At 33.2% G+C, this 24,604-nt stretch overlaps 1 protein-coding gene across 1 annotated transcript in view; it reads right to left on the bottom strand.

Annotated features, from left to right (window-relative positions):
* LOC121120027 (aminopeptidase N) overlaps positions 1–24,604 on the bottom strand; it is a 33,736-nt gene that overhangs the window by 5,340 nt on the left and 3,792 nt on the right. The window contains exon 3 of the mRNA XM_071889351.1: positions 604–1,109. Coding sequence (XP_071745452.1) covers positions 604–1,109 — 506 coding nt within the window. The remainder of the gene's footprint in view (positions 1–603; positions 1,110–24,604) is intronic.

Here is a 24,604-nt window from a genome sequence, read left to right as displayed (position 1 = left end):
TGTGGTCAAATTATTATCATGCATGAAATATACTTAAAGATTGGCTTAATCAATTCGATGGATAAACTGAAATACGGAGAAGATGGCACTTATTATATTAGTGAAAATGTTGCTTTTAGATGGTGCTTTAGAATTGGGGGATGTTTCTTAAGGACCGAGAATAGAGAGAATGCCAATTTAAGGGAAAAATAAGTATTTCGTGAATAAAAAAGAAAATTGGAAACAAATGAGAAAAGTATTAAATAACGTCATTACTGTATAACATTTTGCTAAAAATATGTAGCATATTTTTAAAACAAAATTTATACTAAAAATAAAAAAAGGACCATAATTTTGTCTTTGCTCACGGTAAATCTGGGTTTGTTTAATGCTTTAACGTAAAAGTAGAGACACTTACAACATATATTTTTCTATAGAACAAGGATTTGAAATTAAATTTAAAATAAAGAAAAAGGTTTGCAAATTTATTATTTTCTTACTGCCCCTCGTCACAGCCCTTACTATATTTTGATATGGAACCTACAATATTTTTAAATCCGTCAAATTTTGTTCAATATCGAAATTGCTTGTAATTTGTTAAGGATTAGATATTAAATGTATTACTTTTTATAAAAAAATCCTTGATCATTTCCGTATTCGTTATTTACAGTTGCTATATCTTTTGTTGCGGTAGTTGAATTAGTGTCGTAGCTGAAGTCGTAGCTGGAGTAGTAGCTGGAGTCGTAGTTGTACTCGGAGTTGTAGTCCAATTCCTCGTAATCATCTGATCCAGTTTTTACTATTGTTAGAGTAGTGTAATACATCGTCATAATATACGCTGATCCATTTCTCAGATTTTCTGGCATATTAATAATTACTAAGTCCGTACCAGCTTCTCCATATGATAAATTTGTAATTTTTACTTTATTTCCCGATATTTTTTCCTTAATGAGCAGACGAGTAATGTGTATCAGTTTTGAATGCAATGTAATATTTTTAGACCCTTCCATAACGCACTCAACTTCAATTTTAACGACTCCAGAGAGTTTGTTGGATTCTCCATATTGTGGACTCAGTTGAATATCATAGCTTGTTGGTTGTATATGATGGGGTAATCGAAAATCTAGAGCCTTAAAAAGTAATCAAAATATATTAAAAAAGAATTTTATCTATGTGAGGAATTTTTAATTTCTAACAAGCTGTGGTATCTTTTATAGAATAACTTCCTGAGCTTTGAGTAATCTTCTAAATTTACAACCTAGAAGATATTTTCCCCTTAAGTTTTAGGATGCATTTATAAAATATATTTATTCTATAAAAATAAAATATATTGATGAGTAATTTAAAAGTTATATGTAGTTAGCTAAATCAATTTTGGGGCAAAAAAATTACCAGCATTCAAATTGATTTTATATCTGAAGTACAAATTACTATGTTATAAAATTGTTTTGAAAACGTGTATATTCTTTTAACAAAACAAAGTTTTCAGAAGTCACAATGGTGGATTCTGAATCACAAATGAAAGTCGAAAATAGCCAAAAAGTCAATTTCTCATACGCTCAGGTAGCAAAAAGAATTAAAGAATCCAACAAAAGAAATAATAATCAAGAATGGAAAAGAAGACAAATAAGGACAAGGAAGGTGCCAAGCGTGTGAGTAAAGGAATTTTTGTTTTCGAATTTCGAGACGGGGAAGGTGTACGATCTCAATATAAATATGGATATAATTGCTCAAATCCTTCTCGAGGTTGGCATTGAAGCAGATGAAATGATTTTTTATTTAAAGTTCTGGAATTATGGAGAAATAGCAATTAAGATTTAAAAAATTTCAAAGATGATAGAAAAGGAAACTGTTTTATAATCAAATGTTGTTGTAAAGGCAAGAATGAAAAAGAGTGTTGTAGCTGGAGTGAAGCAGCAAACTGATTATCAAAAAAACTATTCCTGAAGAAATAATATGGAACAATGTCCACTGTTTAAAATCCATTGTGGGAGACTGGAGCAGAATGAAGGAGACAAAAAGTTCATGTCAATTTTTTCCTAAGTGAAGAACATAAAGAATATCGCATCTAGAAATTTGCCAACGCATATAAATAGCAATACAATAGCTTGCAAGAAGTTTACAGGGAAATCTCTATTAGACCAGCTGTGTACCTTTGAATGTGGAGAAATTTGCACCCAATTGCATATGTTTCCTTCATGTGACAAGACAAAAATAATATTTAGGGAGATGGCGTCTAAAATTTAAAATTTTATTAGAATTAGGCCTGGAGGGAAAAGTTTTGGACTTTTCTATTTGTAGCAATGGAAAAGGGAACAGCCTTGGGGAAGAACCTTTTCTGTTTGATAAATTTTTTTTTGTTAATTTGCAAGAAGGAAAAATTTATGAGAAGTATGGATAGCATAAAATATGATTTAACTATACATTTAATGGTAGTAAGGAATCAGGACGTTGGAATCTGGAAACTTTTGAGAGATCAACTTTTAGAGAACACCTATAGACACCATTAAGATTGGTGATGGGGAATCAATTATATTTTTTAATCATCCTATTCGAAGAAGTGTTAACACCTCAATTTATGCAAGTGCTATTTGTCTTGTTTTTTTTTTGATTTTTTTTTGATAATTTCTTATTTTATTTGTTTGTTAAATTTTACATTGCAGCTGAACATTGGATGAAGTCTAAAAAAAAATTAATACTTTGCAAAAATAACTTAATCTCAATTCTAAATACGGGTAAATAGCCTTGCATTCCACAACTTTTGGTAGATACAAAAACGTCAAATCTGTTTAACACAATCAAGCAAGGTAAAGTGATAAATTGAGCGCTTAGTGTTTTAGTGACCTCTTAAATCGGATGACCTATTTAGTAACTACTTTAAATGTAAAAACAGGATATGGTCGTTTAGTGTGGTGAGACGCTCAAAACAAGCGGCTGCTAGACCAGGTTTATTTATTTTAAAAAGATAAAATAATACGTACCTTAACACAATTTAAATACATTAACCATGGAAGAATAAAAAATAATAGTCGAGGCATTTCCCTGTTCCTCCAGTAAGACTGAAAGTATATGAGGATTTATGTGTTAAAATTGAACACAAGTGACTTGTATATATTTTTGTTACTTTTTTTTGGTGACACTTTCAATGACAGTTTAAAATATTATCAAATGTTGTACTACTTACAGACTTTAAGTGTTAGAGGTAGTATATTGTAGCCCTCAAGGAAGGTTGCGTGCGTTTATTTTATTAATTGTTCGGTGTTCCTTGTTTTTTTGTGTTTCTGTAGATATTGTTATGAACAGTTGACCTCATCTCCTATATAAACAGATGCTCAAGAGGTAGCTATTAAGCCCTCGATGATCATGACTGGGTTTAACATGATGGATCTTCTAGAAAAATTGGTTTAGATGTCGTATACACCCCATACAAGATGGAGAAAGTTGAGTGCTGTTCTTCAGAGAGTTAAGGACCGATGGAAGAGTGGATTTGTTTATTAGATCAGCAAGGGCGATTTAAATGGAAAATTAAATAAAGAAATCTGACTGTTGGAGTCATGTTGCTTATTGTAGATGAGAAGGTATTTCATGATAGGCCTGCCGCTTTCTATTCGAAAGACAATAATGGGATCGGATGTTTTGATTAGAAGCACTGAAGTGAGAACATCAGATGGACGAACTATACTTCGTCCTGGATCCCTCAATGAAGGATTTTTTGGCGTTCCTTGTTTTGTTTGTAATTAGGCTCCTTATTTTTCTCTCTTTTTATTAGTATTGTTAATAAAAGCCGAATCATGAATACACGTGTGTTTCAACGGTGAAAAGAGGTTAGCCCGCCCACAAATTGGGAAGAGAACATTGGGTTCTTACAGTAATAATGAATAGAGAAAATGTCGTAAAAAGCATTCACAGTACGGCAAAAGTTCCTAACATTAAATGAATACTTAAAGGTGTCGTCATGATAGTAACAATGAATGATTCAGACGTTGTTACTAGGAGTTGTTGTTGTGGGGAGGGGGGATTTGGTTAGATTGCGGTCCTTACTTTTGATCTTTCTATAAATGATTTTTACTGGATTACTTAAGAACCGTCTGCAGACTAAAATCATGCATTAGAAATCAGCTCAAAATATATATTTATGATGAACTTGATAAACACATTTAAGGATGTGATACATCAGACTATCTACTATACATTGACTTCTAAGCTACCTGATATCATAATTTATATTCCTTAGTTCTCATTAAAGAAGAATACGACAATTTTGTAGAGGATTTAGAGGCATTAATATAGTCTTGAGCATAAAGACAATGATTGACGAGGTCAGAAGTCAATATCCCAAACTTTGATGTGAAGGAGCATTTCCAAAATGTATTATCGTTCCAATACGACCGATATATAAATAGGCAAGATCCCTTGAACCGAACAAGAAATCCGAGAGAGAGAATCAGAACTTGTGTGCTTTGGAAGGGCATATCACAAAAAATATGAACTCCTAGGAACGGGAAGGATAGGTGGTTGCAGATCCATATAGGCATATATATTGGTATTCTTCGTGGATAAGTTTAATCTACATCACAATCAATTATTTTTTAAGTTATACACAGTTCAACATTAATATTTGAATTATAACTTAATACGTAGTTAAAATGGTAATATCTATTTTAAAAAGTCAGTAGTAGTATTGGGTATTAATATAATAGCTCAAACATCAACAGCTGATATGAACTTAAACAGTGTTACAATATATATTATTTTAACATAATTTTTAATGGGGTACTATTTGTATACACCTTATTTTGCCAATATTTCATCCTTATTAATGACTAACCTAGCTTGTTTCTATGTATCATTGGTAGGATTAGGTTTATTGCGAGTGATCTTCAATGACTGTCTTCTTTTTAATAGATTATTCTATTTAATCCTTTGGCTCAATGATTGTATGGATAAATTATCATTAATTCCATCATGTCTAATATTTATGTTATCAAAACTCCAGAGCGTAGAAACGTCAAGTAGAAATTTCCTCTAAACATTCATAATTTCATAAATAACAAGCTGCACATTGTGGTGCCACAAGAAAATCCTTGAATACCCAATTATATTTATCCAAGTATTGTGGTACTCTATTTTAATGAAAACATAATTTCAACATAAAATATATTTAAAAAAGGGCTGTTTAACTATGAAAAATGTGGAGGTTCAACTAAAAAATATGTTTGAGTAAAAATCAAGATATTGAGAAATTCAAATGTTATTTATTTACTTTTTAAACATACTAACTAAATAGTTTAAAACATGATATATATTCATAATATTCATAGTCTCAGATATTTATTAAAACATAGTTATAGTATGAATAAAACGTGTTGATCCCCGATACAGCTGTATTCGTAGAGAAACAATATTAAATGGGGCACTCTGTTCAAGTGTACACACCCTTCTAACATCGCCATCACCGATTTTGATAATTTTTGGTTAGGATGTCTATCCTAACAAAGAAGCATCATGTGTAAAATTTAAGACTTGTGGAGGTGCAAGGGCCCGTTTGGGAGTCCCTCAAAGTTTGAAAGAGATTCCAATCTCTTCACATGTGAGAAGGTGAATATTCGCACTACAAATGAACTTATTAAAAAAAAAAAAATGCAAATCAGCCAAAATATGAGTGAGATTTTTATTGAAAAAGTCCTTGAGAGTCGTTAGTCTAAACTATTTTACTTCGTTCAGTATTTTCATGATTGTGAATATATTACTTTAAAAAAGAATCATTTTGATATTGTCATTAATACAACAAAAGTTGTCAATCTTGCAATCGAATTGGTGAGAAGGGTTTTTTTTAATGGAAAGTGAGTCTCATAATCAATAATGAATGGAAACTGTAGTTCTTCAAGAGCAAATATCAACTACAAAGGCTCAAAGTAAATGTTAATTCATTTTGCATTTATAAAATAGTTAAAAAAACCTATGGCTTTTTATGACAAATTGGAGACTTGAATTAAGGTTAAGTCCTTGTACATTTTAAAGAGGACCTTTTCACTATTGTACCAAACTTATACCGAACCAAAGTGCAGTTTTTCAAGTCATGGATTATTAGATGATTATGGAAGTAAACACATGAATAATATAAACTGTTTAAAAAATAAAAACTGAATTTTGATACAACATTTTGTCTCAATAACTTCGTTCTCATAAGAGAAGAGAACATAAAGGGAAAATGAGATGATCCAGTTTTTTAATTCGACAATTGTTAAGTAAATCCTAGAATCCTAGCCTTCACATCGGTAAAGATACATAGTTTCTTTTATTCTCTTCCTCCACTCTTTTTTCCTCTCTCCTCTCGGTCAACTTTGTCAGCACAAACTCGTTCAGAGCAGACGAAGCAAAATTCCTAGTGAGAGAAACATTATAATATTGTGCTCTGGATAATAAACACTTCAATTTAATGACAATCTAAGAGGCCACTCGTTCGAGATAACTAGCACAACCAAAACCATACAAGAGTTCGTTTGTTCAATGGTTTCCTACCCAATTTGGACTCCAAACCCTGGCTAATTTCTTATAGTTTTTTTCATTACATTCTTCGCAGATTACTCGCTCGTCCTCGAAGAGCCCTTCTATGATAAAATCCCAGACGAAATAGATTATTTTAAGTACATCTGCTTTGGTGTGAGCATTCGATCCCAAACAAGCTTGATGAAGTCCTGAACTGTTTCCCTCACAGCCTCTTTAAATTTCTCTGTGTGGTCTTGCCCAGAAATGTTGTCCCTGATAGTCGATGTGGCAACTTTGAAGGGGTGTCAGTCGTTGTTCCTTTTTGGATTAAATTAGTATTGGTGCAGTTGATTCTTCAGGATCAACAATAGAAGATGAACCCCTCTTGCATTTAACGCATTATCTACTATGACTAACCCACAATTGTTTTTCCCTTTTGCAGGTAGATATATGGTAATCAGCTCATCCAATTTGATTGGAGCCTCTGAGCCTATAGCTAGTCAGTATGCTCTTCCCAATTTAATCGAACCGCTATTCATTTCTCTAATCGGTGATAACTGTAAACGATCTGAATTCTTTTTAAATTCAGCTTTGAGTAGTGCCTCTTCCACGTAAACCCTGCATGTGGGGCCTCTTCCTCTAAGATAGTAAAAGGAGATACCATTGCCATTTTAAGTCAAGCATTTCCTAGCCTCTGTGGATCTTGGGAGTGAACAAACAGCTCGTCCGAACCGTTTTTGGTATCCGAACTAAATCAATTCCTTACTGTGCACATCAAGTGATAAGTAATTAATCTTGGGTCTCTCTTATATCCGTAGTCCACCAACCTCACGAAGTCTGTTCCAATTCAAAGCAGGAATTCGTTCAAACTTCAATCTTTGATTTAAATTTAATAATAATTAATATTTGATATTTGTATTATTTTTCTTTTCTCATCTTTTTTTTTTCCTTTTAGGAAAAAACGGTTCGAATTTCTAATTCTATCCAAAATGTCTCCAAATAGTCTGCAGTCTCCATATAGTCCGTTCAAGAACTTTATGAAGAAAGTAATTTTATCGGATGTCTCCAATAAGTCCAGCTACCGAATTAAAACTCTATAATAACTCTTCCAGTTCCACAAAATTCCACCATACTATTACTGGCCTCCCAGACAACGTGGTCTCAAATACGGGGGAAACGGGAAGGGAAGGATACTCTTATAAGGAACTCAAGGCTGCAGTACTTGCTTATTATGAAACAACAACTCAGCACTGCTCACACAACTTTTCATACGAAAAGAAAGATTAAGAAGTCCCAAAATCTTTTGGTAATTAACAAATTTCGCACCAATTCTGCCCCAACTCTTTTCAACTATAGAATTATTGTCTAATAACTATTTGCAAGTCTTCACTAAATAATAGAAGCTAATGTTAGTCCAACCAATCAACGCTCATTCACTTAAACTAATTTTTTATATTTAGTATTTAAGTTAAATCAATTAAACTGTGATTTTAAAGAGTTTACTTCAGTATTCAAAAAATAAATTATCTTCTCTTTTAACTCTGAATTTATTCATTAATTTTAACTTTGTAAGTGAATTCATAGATTTACTTACATACAGAAACTAAAATATAAAAATATTCTTCATTGTCAATTTCTTCATTTTATTAATAGTCAAAAAATTGAAAGACAATATTCCTCTATAATTTATTGAAGTGTCGCCCACTAACTCTATACTGACACACCTTCTTGCTGATAACATTTTTTTTTTGTTATGTCTGAAGGACTCAAGGGAAAGAGGGGACTCCCTGACATTACTTATGTCACCTAGAACATTGATTTTTTTTTGTCAGCCAGAGTGCCCCTGCTGGGTTTGTCCTCCGGACTCCCTGAAAATAGCCTCTCGATGTTTTTTTTTAACCATAAAGTACAAGGACAAAACTTGCCCCAATGTATAGTACTATGTCAGGACATCATAAAAAACCAAGACTGACAAGAAAAAATCCATATTCAGACCCCACCTCCCCCTGAATCCAAAGCCGCTCCAATAGACTTTGAATTTACAGTTTATTTCTACCCATGAAGTACATAGACAAAACTTGCATTAATGTAAAATACTATTTCAGGACATTATATATATATATATATATAACAGTTAACCAATTTCTGTCTAGAAAAATTAAGCCAGACCCCCGAAAAGTACCCCCCTAAATTAAAAGAAACAATATGTTGATAATGCTTTATCAGGACATTATAACAATCCCAATTTCATCATATAACCAGTTAAACATAGTATTATTAACTAAATAAAAATACAAAAACATTTTTGCCATGAATAGTGTGGATTTAAAGTTAAAAACCTGTGTAGAGGCTATTTTCCGTGGGGGTGGGGGGTTATGGAGGCCAGACCCAGCAGGGGCGGTCAGGTTGACAAAAAAATATCAATGTTACATAAGTAATATCAGAGGGTCAAACCTTCTGTACCTTATGGGGTGAAATCTTCTGTGGCAGGCTCTTGGACTATAAGGTATAAATTTATAGCTATTATACCGACTGATATATAGTTGTTATTCTCTATTGATTTATAATTAAAAATTGTTATTTTTTTATTAGATATTGGTTAATACTTTGTTTTATTATTAAAGAATTGAATTAAAAAATTAGTTTTTAAAATAAATATAAAGTTAAAAAGAAACGAATTTACTTTTTGAAATATTAAATACTCAAATGAATTTTATACTATAAAGTCTATTAATATTTATTGGAAATAATACAATTAAAGAATTAATTGTAATTAAATGAGGCCAATAATCAAGACATGTGTTGCACAATTTCATGCATACTTCAACTTTTTAATTGTTTCGGTTAAACAGGAGCTTTTGTTGTTTTTTATCATAGAATTCTCAAACAATGTAGGAATTGCATTATGTACCAAATACCACCATCTCTCTTGAGACTTCTGGAGAAACATTAATTCTTCAAAATGAGCCTAAAGCGAATAATTTAAGCATGAATAAGTAGAATATGCAGCCTTGTGTCATCCTTATAAAGAAACCCATTAATTTAATTTTCAAATATCTCACATAGTAAAAATTAGATAATTATAATGCTTGGTAAACTCTTGAGTCTTTGGTGGGAGTCCAATTCGCACGTTTGATGGCATTTATCCACAACTTCCTTCGATTACTGCCTTTTGGAAAAATAAAAATTTTCTTGGGCGATAAGCCAGGATACTTTTTAGTCGAAGTTGACCCATTATTACAATACGCTGCACAACAAGTTACCCTTATAAAAATATATTGCAATTAATGAATATTGCCCAATTATCATAAATAATTAAATTAAGTTCACAAAGTAATACATAAGTTGTCTTCAAGACCTTTAAAATATACTTTATGGCAGCTGACATCTTTAAGCCAATCAGCAAAGAGAAGGACAATATATACATGGCTTCTACTAATTGTACATTCTTTCCCTTCAGTCCTTCCTTTATTTTTTTCATGTTATATTGTATCCTCGCACGCCAAAAATGCGCACCTTTTTACTTTTCTACTGATAAATATGTAGTCTTAAGTCGGGTACCACATCTATCGCGCGTCTCCATGCAGTGATGCCAGCCTAGCTGATTTTGGACTTGTCTCACTGGAAAAAATATGATCTAGCTGATGGCTGGAAATCCTAGCTGATTTTTTAAATAATTTAGCCGATTTTTGGCCAATTCTTGTCTGATTTACTGTGTACAGATAATCAAAAGAAGATGATGTTTCTGCATTAATATATATTCTCTGTGTATGTCATTTAGTACAGTTGGCTGTTTCGCAAGTACGTTCTGATACAATGACCAGGAATCTAGAATTTCTGGGTTTCATGAAGCTTATTAAAGAACTTAGAAATAAACTTTCTCGACAATGTGAAATTATGAAAAACAATGTCGATGTTTAGTGCTGGTAACACTTTGTCTGTGGTGAAAAAGTCCATAGTACCCTTATTAAAATCATTGGATATACCTTCAGAGGACATAACAAGAATATAAATTCAATGGTGTAATATAACCCTTGTCAAATGGCTAGAAAACAAAAGACACAGTAAAATTTTGGTCGTCTAATCTAGAGTATTTTGCTAAGCCTATTTATGTTACCATAATAATATTGAGTTTCTAGCTGATTTTAGAAGTAAATCTACCTGGCAACACTGTATACATGTCTTAGTATATATATAGGCTCATAGTAGTAAATATATAGATTATATTTTTGTGAGAGAAACTTTTTTATTCTCCAGGCTAATAACATATGTATATTATATTCGTTTGATGTTCCTTTATTTTTTTTAGTCAGCTCATGCCATATTGTATCCTCACACGCTTAAAGTACGGCCATTTGATCTTCTATACTACTAAATATATAGTTATACAGTGTACTGTGAACTTTTTTTCTCTCTTTTTTAAATAAAAGTATAACTGAGTATAACAATGTTAGAGACACACTAAATTATAACATTGATAAAAAAAAGTTTATTAAAAAAAAAAAACTACACAGGCAAATTTTCCAAAATTTGCTAAGTTTTTACAAATTTTTTAAATTTGATTAATTAATACTCGAGTGATTTTTCAAGTAGTATGAAATATTCCAGAAAATATTTTTTCAAGTTTTTGTTATTTTCGATAAAATTGACAATGAAGGAACAAAATTATTGCTTTAGAGTAAAAAGGCATGCATTTTGTAATTTTTTAAAGTAATATGATGTTTGATTTGAAAATTTCAATGACCCATACCTTGGCAAATCAAAATTTCAAAAGGGATTGTCAAAGTTTTCAATTTAATAATATTGAAATTTTTAGACTGATAAATATAAAAACATTTGATGTATTTTGAATTGATATGTTGATTCTCCCGAAAATTGATTTAATTGATAATTAGGATACTTTTGTAATTTTAAATTAAAAAAACTAAAAGGGATTTCGTTTAAGTATTGTAAATAATTATTATGTTGAATGACTTATCGGAATAAACTAAGATTAAAACATGTTTCCATTTTTTCTTAAATTAGTAAATGACAAAAAGATTAAATTTTTTTGTTAAAGGTTAAAGATAGTACTCAAAAGTAATACATAGAGATATTTAAAAATAAAAGTACATATATACTAAAGAGACTTTATTTAACACAGAATGCATCATTGCATTTTGAATTTCGAAAAAAAAAAAAAAAAATGTATAAAGAAAACTCAGGATTTTTTTTTTAACGAATATACTTTTGATTCACATTTTCACAAATTCTCTTTCTAAACAATTTTTTGCGTTCCCCCTCGAAAAAATTATCCTTTTACCATTTGGATGACCTAATACATCAAGAAAAAGGAAAAATTACTCTACAAACTTGCCTGAAAAAAAAAAAAAAAAAAAAAAAAAATGGAAAAATTAGCAAGTTTGTTTGGGTTTTTCAGACTTCACTGCGTATCATCCACAAAAAAATTGGATGATATACATGACTTATGGTGGAAGGAAAGAACCAATCATAGCAAGAAAATATTCTTAGTATTCTCTAATTCATCGAATACAATCTAGAATGGTACCAAGAGCAAATGTACCTCCATTTGCTGCATTAACTGGAACTGATATATTAGTTAGCAACTAGAAGTAGAGAAAAGAAGGCAATATTCCTTTTTCTCTTCAATTATTGACAACAACGTGAGTTATATTAAAATTCCGGTGGTATCCATTTAGATTGTTTGAATAAATACCTTTATAATAAATGATAATTATTAATAAAGAAAGGAGATTATCACGCCAACCCCCTGCCTTGTCCCTGGTTGTGTTGTTGGTCAAACGAGGATGAAAATCTTAGCCCCACCAATCCGATTCGAAGACAAAAGTAAATTGGTTCCATTAAAAAATTCTGGGACAAATAGGATTATTAAGAAGATCAAAAAAAAGTTATACTCCTAACTTTTTGGCCCGACGATTTTACTTATGAGTAAAAGGATTCGAAATCTAGTAGAAAGGAAAAGGAACTCTAAGATGGAAAAGCGAAAAGGCCCCAGTTAATTGAAGATATCGTTCCTTCCATTTACTCTAACTTACTCAGCCATATTTCCACTCCGGCTCTCTCTCTCAACATTGAGACAATCTCTGCATCCACGGCTACTTCAGCTTATAGCCTTGAGAAGGGAAGATCATAAATAGAATCGGCTTTTAAAAGTTTTTGAGAGGTTGAAAAGTTCCAGTTTTTGAAACTATCAGCTCCTTATTGTAAAGTAATTCATCAATCAGATTACTATCTCTGTACGTAGCCTCCATATTATTTAGGTTCACTTAGTGATTGAAGAACAGTAAAGTTGAAAATCACGTTTTTCTGCATTGCAGATTACAGATTCTTCAAATAAGACCCAAAACCGTACATATACTACAATTTTGCAAGGTGGAAAGAGGAATCATCATTAAAGAAAACCCCCACTTCAAAGCTAATTCTCAACGGTTCCATTGTACCCACTCACCGTCTCGAGCACCTAGTTAATAAAGATGGAATACTTAACGAGACTTTACAAATTCATAAAATTTTGTCACCTATGAAAAGTATTCACGCGGAAAAATAAGAATTTATGATTAAAGAGGTATTAAATAACTTAGAAAGGAAAGGCAAATTGGCCGTTCTTCCTAATGAGAAAAAGGTGCAGGTAGAATTTCCGATTGAGCAATGCAATTTTGTTCTTGGAGCCTGAAAATATTCACCTGGTTTATTAGGTTTATCGGTTGTTCTCAAGACACATCATTCTTAGAGCTACAGAACCCTAGTTAATGAGCCATTTTTGAGATCCCATTTTGAAGAACACCTAAGGAATGAATAATATTTTTTTATGTAACGGAATATTTTTTGATTTCTGAAATTAGCATTGTCTCTGTAGTTGGTCTTAAAAAAACCTCTCAAATTTTAAAGTACCCTTTACAAACCACCATTTTTACGGATATTGTAAGTAAATACTTCAATCAACCAATTGAATGAGCTTAAAAAACTTGAAGTATTTACAACCTTATATTTGGGCCTAATCAAAGTATTTTTTAGATACTTGCCAATCTTCCTTCTTCATTTCTAATCCATATTCCTCTTCGATTTTTGTTTCCATAATTTTCCTCACATGATTAATTCTACTACATTTGTAGAACAAATAGAAGGATGATCAATATAATTCATACAGAAAGAGCATAATTTATCAGCTTCATTTTCTTTGGATTTGTTGGTGAAGATTCTTGAGGTTGCAAGACGAAATCTCAACCCTTTTTCCTTGGAGTCGGTAAAAGGATTCCATAAGACGGATTTCCATCCCAATTTCCCAATGTCTGAGTTAGACTGGCCCAAATTCTAGATTAGTTTGGAGACTAAGAGGACCGGATCTCTCTCTCTCCCGATCAGAAGCATCTTAAGAACCTCTAAAGCAATATAGAATGGGATATGTGGACCCATGTTCGCTTTTGCCTTTCCTATCCGCTTCATGACCAAGACTCGATTTACTATGAGAAAATATTTGGAATGAAAATGCCGAAAAGTACCCTACTGCCATCTCATTTTCTTTTTAAATCCCAAGCATAATGTCTTATAACGTTAATCCATAGCCAACCCACACCGTTGCTTAGAAGATATTTAAATACTTTAATGCATTAAATCTCCCTGATGTGATAGTTCCAGTCGATACACACCTGGACAATGCCCCACGTAACTTACCAAGTGCCAGAAGTCTCCATGGAGACCTTAAAGTCTCCGATATAAGACGTAATGATTGAGAAACTGAAACAACTTGCTCAAGGAGATGAGGAGATGAATAATATAAGTGTATTACTCTTATATTATGTACTTTGTATAGGTAATATATTCAGTCTTGTGTTAGAAATCATATTGTGTTGTTCCTTCATTGGTGATCCCGACCACAAATATAATACCTGCTTCCACCCGTTCACAGGATTCCAAACTCCTGACTATGAGACAACCACACTCCAGCAGTGAAATACCTACTTGGGAGTAAATTTAACAAGGCTCGATGCTTCCTGTGACCGAACCGGGTGTTAAGAATTCCACCTTCCAAAGTTTGACGAAGAAGACTCTGAAACATGGTTTTTGAAAAAAAAATCATGTTCAAAGGACAAGACATAACAAATGATTTCGACTAGCTCCACGTGATCATAGCTGTATTATCTACTAACATCATGAAAATTTTTCGGCAGGAGGAGTTATAAGGCTCTTTTGGAACCCTGAAGAAAAAAGTTTTAGATCTTTATGGTATGTCCCCACAAAAACGCATGAAAAGGGCACCATCTTGGACTTGGACTTTAGACAACACTGGACCTTTTCCTTTATTTCCGATTGTCATCTCTGATTTGCAGTATTTTGCACAAGTCCGGAAAGTCAAACTTCGTGGTTGATATATTATTTAGACTCCTAACTCCACTGAAAAAAGAGACCTTACCCCTATGTAAGAGGCAATCGATCCTTGTAGCCCTCAATTCAAAGTCATATTGTGCTGTTCCTTTATATAGGCATGGCAACATGTTCTATCCAATAATATCAATGACTCTTTTGTTTAGTATCTCGTGCTAGAGAGAGCGACCTTACAACCTGTTTATTTAACTACCCTAACCCACACTAACCATAAACTAGAATATATTCGTGTATTAATAAATATATAGGTAGAGTTAATGAGTCTTATGATAATGGTATGCTTTGACAGCCCTACAACTTCTCCTTCTTGAGGCAGATGCCACTTTAGGTAATCAAGTTGAGGAAAAAGGTTTATCTTCTTTCCTTTAGGAGTGGTCGATTATACCATCAGGAATTAAACAGTATAACAAGTCAATGGAGGAACTGATAGAATGGTTCAAAATATTAATTGTGTTATAGAATAATTATTAGGGGAAAGAAATGGTAGTGGAGTTTGATCAAATAGATGATAGACATCTTCATTTAAAACACCTGGATAATATGAAGGAAAAAAAGATCAAAAGAAGGCTATTATAATTTCGTAGATCTCTTGCAAGGAGTTACTTAAGAATATATCAATGTAATGCAAAAAAATATGGGAGAAATCTACATCTGTACCTAGAGAAAAGGATTTTAGATTTGAGAATGTTGACACATTGATTATGTCTATAAATATGTAAATGATAACAATAATTATTCATATAATATATCACATAGCGCAGTCGCCAAGGAAGAATCCTATTAATTAAAACTAAGAGAATTTTTGTTATTATTGAATTATAAATTGAATAAAAATAATAATGGTTGGAGAAGAAGAGAAGAAGTCAAGGATGAAAGACCAAAGGTCCAAATCTATCAAGACTCTTCATCGGAAGATTGGAAAAGGATGTCATCAGATCACAATGTCCGTTGCGTGTCTTAAAGAAATTAGTTGTGAGCTTACAAGAATCCCAATTACAGATCAGGGTATTCAAGCTAAATTAGCTGTTTGAGTATGGACTTAGTGAGGATGACTCTAAATTAAATAAATGCAAGGACTTCATAGAGGAATGTGCAGAATTAGAGGATATGTCAATAGGAAATCTTTTAGAATCTCAACATTACAAGAAGTGTGTTGAATTACCAAAATCTATTCAAATTCATCCTGAAACATTTTTGGAATAAACCATAATGTTAAAAATAGGACGAATGATTTTCAACATATTACTACAGAGTCGAGTAAAAGAACCCGAGTAGATGTTTCATTAAAAACAGAACGTCTAGAAGTCAACGATAGTCTTATAGAATTCAAGGACAGGATGAAAGCTTTCCGTAGATTTTATTCTTCGAATTTAATGTCAAAATTACCGTTGGATGAGCAGCTTGGATATCTAGATAACTGTCTTTCTTCGTCTTGTCAGGGTAACAGTTCTTGGCTATGGGTGATATTCAAAGTATTGATGCTTGTTTACAGGGCCGTACGTCAGTATTGCACTTTGTCCGCTTCAGCGGACCAAAAAAACAACAACCTTACTCAACCGTCCACCAATCATATAGGTATGTAAATAGAGATGAACTAAGTCATCATTAATTATTAAAATCTATTATATATATGTAACTTATGACCAACTCATAATAGTACTGAGTCATAATAATAAAATTACATATTTGTAGCACGTCCACCCAAAAGGAAGCTAGATAATTTTTCTCAAAATTGAACATGGAATACATTTTCCAACAAATTATAGTTCATTTAAATGAAAAAATGATTCTGATTAATCCTTTGGAGGCACCACAAATTGTACTTAAAGTAGCCAAAATTCACCAGCACATTTATAGAATTAGTAAATTAATAAATTATATCTCTAAGACAATATTGGGGCCAAATTAAGTCAGATAGATAAAACGGAGGTTTTAAACTACAGTTAACACTCTCGGGTATCTCAATTCATAAATAATAGTTATGTACTTTTTAGAGTGGATTGTTGCAGTAATTTATTAATTATCAGAAATGTATCACGGGATGCGGAAAACGCATTTTAACAAAAAGTTGGTGATTTGTTTTATCTGTCAGAAGGAAATACAGAAGGACAACTTTAATGATCACAAAGTTAAACTCCATAAGAATGACCCCAGCTGCAAGTATCAAGTGAAAATTGATCATAAGAAGCAAAAAACATTGAACTTTGCTGTTAAGAAAATTTCCTCTGGTACATCCTCATCCTCAGTCACTGCCTCCTGCTGTCCCGATGACCTTGCTCCAGTTGAGGCCTTACTGCCTGAACCAAGATCTGAAAAGTCCGTTTCTGCTGAAGAGAAAGTTACTGCAGACACAGAAAATAATGGCGACTCATCAAATTACCCCAGCGGACGGATTTCTCATGGAATAAGACTTCCTAATCTCGATATCGGACCAATCTTCTCTCCCGAGCAGCTACTGTAGTCAACAACAACAATATTCCCTCTGCAGAGGACTCTGAGACTAGCGACAATGTCCAGGGAGGTGAGAAGAGCAAGACTGAGGAGATGGAGTTTGTGGACGGAGGCCCAGAGTACCCTGTCGTCTTCACGAGCCAGCTGGGTGATCCGATACTTACCGGGCGGGAGCCAAAGCGGAAGGACATCCGGCCCAGAACCAGATTGGAGACTGAGCGGGAAACTGTGCCTAAAGTCGAGAGAGATCATCCTCTACAGCCCAAGTTACAAACATACAGTCCTCAGATAGATGACAAATACTCCAGAGACTTTCAATATGATTGGTTCCGTAAGTTCCCGTGGCTAGAATTTGACGAGGTTGAAAAGTCAGCCAAGTGTTTTGCCTGTTCCAAATTTTCCATTTCCAACCTTGGGAAATTTGAGTTCAAAACATGGAAAAACAGTTGCTCGTTGAAAGTTCATTCTAACAACAAAAAACATAAACTGTCGATGGAAAAGGGGATCAATTTCCTCACATCAAAGAGAAAGAATACCTCGGTTCTCGGGCATGTTCAGTCTCAACATGCTGAGGAAGTCGTGAAGTGGCGAGCTTATTTGGGGTATCTTTTCCAAACTGTTGGGTTCCTCGCAAAGCAAGGATTGGCTTTTAGGGGCGATTCCGAAACAAGAGAAAAGTTGACGGAATCTAAAGAAAACAATCGAGGAAATTTCTTGGAGTTTTTGTCCCTGCGTTCACACGACAATCATATTTTCGAAGATAAACTGGAGGCCGAAGTCAAAAAATTTGGTTCAGCTGGGGCAGGTTTTGCCAAATGGACTTCACCCGACATCAGAAATGAGCTGATAGAGATTATAGCATCCAGAAGTAACGGAAAGTATAATTGAAGATGTCAAGACTTGTGCCGGCGATGATGACTACTGGTTCTCTATGATTGTTGATGAGACATCAGATATGTCAAACACAGAGCAGTTCAGTCTGTCACTGGGATATCTGACGAGTGAAGGCATCAAGAAAGAGAGCTTCCTCAAGTTTGTAAAAGTTACCCAGACTGACGGCAAATATTTGTTTGAGAAGCTTCACGAGGCTGTCAAGGATCTCGGCCTTATTCCCGCCCGCACTGTCTCCCTGGCCGCGGAAGGTGCCTCCAACATATCCGGCATCAAGAAGGGTCTTGCCGCCAGGTGGAAGGAAGCAGCCCCACTGTGTGTCTACATCCACTGCTACGCCCATGTCCTCAATTTTGTAGTCAAGGATCTTCTCTCAGATATAACCCTGTTGAGAAATACAATGGGGGCAGTACAAATTTTATACAACTTCATTGAAGGGTCATCAAAGAGGTCGACAATCTACAAATCGGTGAAGATAACAAGTAAAGATGAGGAGCATGCCAAGTGGTGATAAGAACCAGTCTGCTACCCGCTGGAGTCTCCGCTACGATGCTGTACACGCTGTATCTCTAGGGATGGTCAGAATCATGAAGACCCTCATAATAATAAGAAAAGATAAAGATACATTGTCGTGTTCAACAGCAACTTCTCTGCTCAACAGCATCTTTAGTCACGAATTTGTTTTGGTCATTGAACTGTTGAAGACACTCCTCAGACACACATCTAGCTTCTCAGATGAACTTCAAGGCAGAAATGTTGACCTAACAAAGGCCCGGAAACCCGTCAACCTAGTGATTCGGACTCTTGAAGGTCGTAAGAATGAGAAAATCTTTGAATCAATCTGGAAACTTGCTGAGTTGAAGTAGTCTGAGATGAAATCAGTATTTGACCAGGAGGACTCAATTGATTTGGAATTCAAGGAGGCGAAGATTCCAAGGAGAATAAAGTGGAAAGGAACAACTGAATCCTACTTCCGTGAAACACATTTCGATGTTGCAATCAATAAGATTGTATTAGAGCTTGAGAGCAGATTTGCCACCGACGATACAAACATCACAATGGATCTCATTGCAATCGTCAATGACAGTGAAGTGGAGACCTGTGTCATTGAGCGTGTCGCCAAGCACTACAGACTTGAAATCGAGCAGCTCCCGTCAGACCATGCAATCTTCCAGCAATTCAAAGTTAATATTATAATGTTTCATTTTGCATTATATGTTTAAAATTTATGTTTCTCTAGGCAGATATTGACACAGAAGACATGGTTTCGTCACAAATTGCTGCGGAGTTAATAAGCTCGGGAGTGTTCCGCCTGATGCCGGAGCTATACAAGGTGATTGTTATCCTGGCCTCAATGCCCATCAGCAGCTTTGAGGCGGAGCGGTCATTCTCCTGTCTCATAAGGCTCAAGGACCACATGAGGACCACCATGGACCAGGAGAGGCTCTCCTCCCTCACTCTCTTGAACATGGACAGTGTGATGGTGGACAAGGAGCTCCATGAAGACATGGGCAGTTTGATTGACACCTTTGCGTCAGGGAAAGAGAGGAAAAACTTCTTCTAATCATGATAAAGAACACATTCATTTTTTTCTTCATTATTTTCAAAAACGTCACCACGTATACATGCGAGTTAAGAACATCAAGACTTGTGAACATAATTTTTTTTCTGTCGATGTAACCGTTTCATGGTATATTATAATCTCGTCCATTATCTTCATCCGTTATTATTTTAAAAATATTTAAGGAGGTTTAAATTGTTTGTCTTAATTGTATAGTTCAAAAATTTTCTCTCATTCTTGCACCGTGCATTTTATACTCCATTATACTCCTTCCTTTATGAATAGGTCGGCATTGACTTTCCTTCTAGAGTTTTTCCTTTTCATTTTATTTTTCTCAATGTTTGCCTGAAGAAAATAATGGTCAGACAGTCCATTGGACGATATTCTTGCAAGATTTAATCTATGCTGTAACATTTGTCCTGTTTAACTATCCCACGTTCACCACTGAAAATCAACCGTTCACCCTTGTAAAGCGGGCCGAAAAATCTTCCTGACATACGGCACTGCTTGTTTAGATGCGTTGAATGGGTATTACCAAGAAAAATACTCTGTCCTGAATCGGAGAGTTGCCTTCAATAAATGTATCCAGTCGAGGGAGGAATATTTTGCTTCATTTTTTAACCGAGCAAAAGGACTAGCGCAGGAAGCAGAGCTTTAAAATTGCACAATGGAAGACCATTTGGGAATATGTCATGTTGTAGGACTACAAGACAAGAATCTCCAAAAAGAAATACTTAAATTGAAGAAATCTATTCTACAAGATATCCGTGAGAAGTGTGTATCATGGGAAAGTCCAGATATCAATCCATTGAGTACTCAAAACCATATCAACCCGGCAAAGGTGAATAATTACAAAAATATATTTCAACGTCAGTGCAAAAATATCATAGATGTGGAGGTCAGAGACATAGCCAAAATGAGTGTCTTGCAAAAAATAAAAATGTTTTTCATGCAATAAAATAGGACATTTTGGATCAGAATGTAGAAATGAAAAGAATTTAAGGCATGTACAAAATCAGATTTAAAAAAATAAAAGTACTGAGATTGCAAACAAAATTCAAGAATCCGACTCCAATGATTAAAATAAAAATTTATCCAACGCAAAACACTGTGAGTGAAGAATTTGAAGTAAATGAAATACCTGATACTGGAGCAACGGAGACGTTAGTTCCCTTTAGTATTGTAAAGCAGCCAAGCTGAAAATAGATCAAAGTCTAATGGTCAAGATTATAGCAGCAAGAAATGAAAGCCCTGAATGTCTAGGGGATGTAAGTATGATGGTCAATTTTCACGGGCCCCAAGGTAAACCCTAAAGTAAAACAAGGTAAAACACTTTGCTTTTATCTAGCGTAATATTGAAATTATTTAATATAAATTCAGCAGTTTAAAGATTAGAAATAATTCCAAGCTCAATACCCATTAATTCTATAATGCTCCGTTTTGGAATATTGATATTATCAACATAGGGCAAAAACGATTTAAAAAAAGTTAGAAAGTTTATGATGCACTGATACACCAACATTCTAATTGCTGTTAGGTACGTCTTCATATGTAAGACGGTATTAGAATTTATTTTCCATAAGTCACTTATTGCTACCTCAGAGTTAAGTTTATCCTGTAAGTATAAAATTTCTGATTTTAATTTATTAATCATAGTTTGTCTTTTCCTTTTTTTAATTTTTGTATTGTTGAATGTAGCTCTTGGAACTGTAAGGAGTAACTTATTTTTAGACTTTATTCGATTATACGATATTAATTTGTAATGTTTATTTTGTATGTTTTTCAAGCTTGATTTGGTAATTTGAAGTTGTTTACTTAGAGCACCTTCGCTCAAATTCTTCATTTTAATTTTACAAGTGTCTGTTTTCTTCTCCAAATTAACGTTTGTCTTAATTAATTTTTTCAATTCGGTATGCCAATTCTTACTTTACCTTCAATTTCTTTATTTCCTCAGTCCAATAGTCAATTGCTTGGTCTTTTGTAACCAAAGCAAGTTCCAGTCTTTAGGATTTTGCCTTATATCTTAATACTAAAATTTCTAAGTCTGTGATTTTCTTTTTGAGTGAAGAAAGTGAGACAAATATTTAATTGAATGTTTTAGGAGCACTTTGGGAAATATAAGCTTGGGGCTAATTTAACTTGGAGGTATTGTGAGTTGTTTTGGAGGCCTTTTGAGAAAGAGATGTCTGAGGGTCATTTAAGTTTGATGTATACGGAGAAGGATATATAGGCTCAAAAGTGTTAAGTGACACTAACGAACAGTTTATTACATTCGTTTGAGAATTTTGCCATCCTTTTTTTATCTGAAAGTTTCTTGAATTTTTCATATATCCTTAAGAAAATCCGTTTAAGAGCAAAGTTAAACCAAAAATCTTTTGATATTCAATATCTTGATTCGCATATTTCCTTCAACTTTCGTGAAGATTTCATTGCATTATAGTTTGTGGATGTTACATAGACATAAAGAATGTGTCCTTTTCTGAGATCGCTGCTTGACTCTGTAAATAAGTTAAAATGCTGACAAATGAACGTTTTAGCGATTCCAGTCTTTCGAATATTACTTTCAGGCATTTGCCTCTTCTAAAAAGGAAACATCGTTCAATTATATCAAAGCCTTTGTAATAAACGGTGAAAAAATCAAATTAATTCAACCTACATAATTATGGCCCTAGTTTTTCGAAGACTTGAGGGTCAATAACCAGTATAAAGTAGGCTTAAATTTGTACACATGATATATAAAACCTTACTACTTACGTAGGATGTATTAAAAAAACTTACAAGTTAACTGGAGAGACTTAAGAGTCGAAACATAAAAGCAATCCGTGACAAGAATTTGGAGGTACTACATTAAATGACAAAATAATATAGTTATATCTTACGGAGTTGAATATTTCTTTGGGAAGTGATGTGCCTGGGATCTTTATGTAAATGTTAAACTCAAAAAATATAATACACTTTTCCAAAAAAATTGCCAAAATACAGTATTCAAATCAAATAATGTTTAATTATTCATTAATCAAACATTCGTTGAAGAACTGGTTTGAAAATGAATAGTAGGGTAGAGCTATATTATGCCCTTGTGAAAAAAAATGATTCGTGGGCCCCTCTACTTGTTCACATAACTATTAGTTATAGAGTAAAATTCAAAGTACTCTCAACGACTCCATTATTTATTTTCGTAACCAACTCTATTTAGAGACATTTTAATCATGTCGTCTTTTTTTAGCCACTCTTTTATAGCTCTAATTATGTCATTAACTTCAATTCCAAATATTTTTTATATGATGTCTGACAGCTTTTTGAAAGCAGTTATTCCATCTCAATGTTGTTGTTGTTTTTTTAGTTTATTAAAAATCCAAAGAAGTTGCATTGTTATACAATATAAATATACATTATAGTTTAAGTTTAGTCCTAGGGACAAAAGACAACATTATAAAAATGTACATATTTATAACTACAAGCAACTATTAAAATCTAAAAACAACACTTCAAAGAAATAAGTAAAAAAAACTAAGAAACATTTTTGCCACATTTGGACCTCCTTTATCTTTTTACAATCTTGTGTATGGTTTTTAAATGGATTGGGGAGTCCGTATGAAGGAACCGAATGATATTGCCTGCCCATGATCAATCAGCAAAGTTGATAATATTGTAGAGAAAAACGCGTGCAAGGAGAAGGGGGAGAAAAACTTATGGTATCATTGTTTAAAATACTGATGTGATTATCAACTGCCCACTTTATTATGATTTTGAGGGTATAACAAAAGTATTTTTTAGCAAAATGTTTAATGAAGATATACTACGTATAATTGACTTCGACGTTTTTTATCCGTTACAGTAGATTTGAAAACGTGATACTCCATGAAATTGTAATTCATTATGAACCTTATTCTCAGAATAATAACTAATAAAACGACAAAGTAAGAGTATTTCGAAATATATTTGAAGTTCCAAGTTTAAAATAGAAGACTTAAATTAAATATAATCTACATACTAAAAAATAAACCATCATATGTATTTATGTTAAATATACAAAATTAAACAATTGTAATCATATAACTAATAATAAAAATAAATTATAAATACATAATATTGAAATAATAGATTGCTCCAAATAATATTTTCTTGTTCTAACATTGGAATTCAGTTAAATATGTCATAACTTTAATTTGCTAAACACAAGACAGACGTAGAGTTTAATCAAAGAGTTGTGTACCATAATTCTTGATAATTTTAGTTAAAATAGAATTATATTCATTTTCGTAATTTGGTGTGGATGACTCTAAACATGCTGAAAATTATCTTAACTTCACAATTTACAATGGAGGTATTTCTATAAATGACATCATTACCAACATCCTCCATTAATTTAATGATGGTTCTTCGGAAGGGACGAGTTTACCCGTGTATTTCTCCATAAATTTTTTGAACGTAGGATGATTAGCAATGGATAAGGTTATATTACATGCAATAAGCATCTTTGTGGGATCAAAGTTAAAGTACGACTTGATGTATTCATCGTTAACCTCGTTGTGTTTCTTTATGACTTCTTTTATAAAAAGTTTTATTCTACGAAATTTTGTGTATAAACTTTAATTTGTTTTTACAGTTACTGTAGAAATAAAAGAAAAATGTGTCAATCCTCCTCCCATTTGAGATTTAGGCCTTTTTATTGCTTCTGTGTACCTTCCATGAAACAATTTTCTGAGCTACTTTTCATCTTTTTTATCATAACTTCTGCTAATCTGTGTAGAGAAGTAGCCTTATAAACTACCAATGGAATCACCAGTTTATTGTAAGCATCGATTCTTTTTTCCCTATACTATACCT

The sequence above is a fragment of the Lepeophtheirus salmonis genome, chromosome 6 (genome assembly GCF_016086655.4).
Source record: "Lepeophtheirus salmonis chromosome 6, UVic_Lsal_1.4, whole genome shotgun sequence".
Classification (NCBI taxonomy): domain Eukaryota; kingdom Metazoa; phylum Arthropoda; class Copepoda; order Siphonostomatoida; family Caligidae; genus Lepeophtheirus; species Lepeophtheirus salmonis.
The sequence above is the reverse complement of the archived record's forward strand: the minus strand, read 5'-3'. Positions and strand labels throughout refer to the sequence as shown.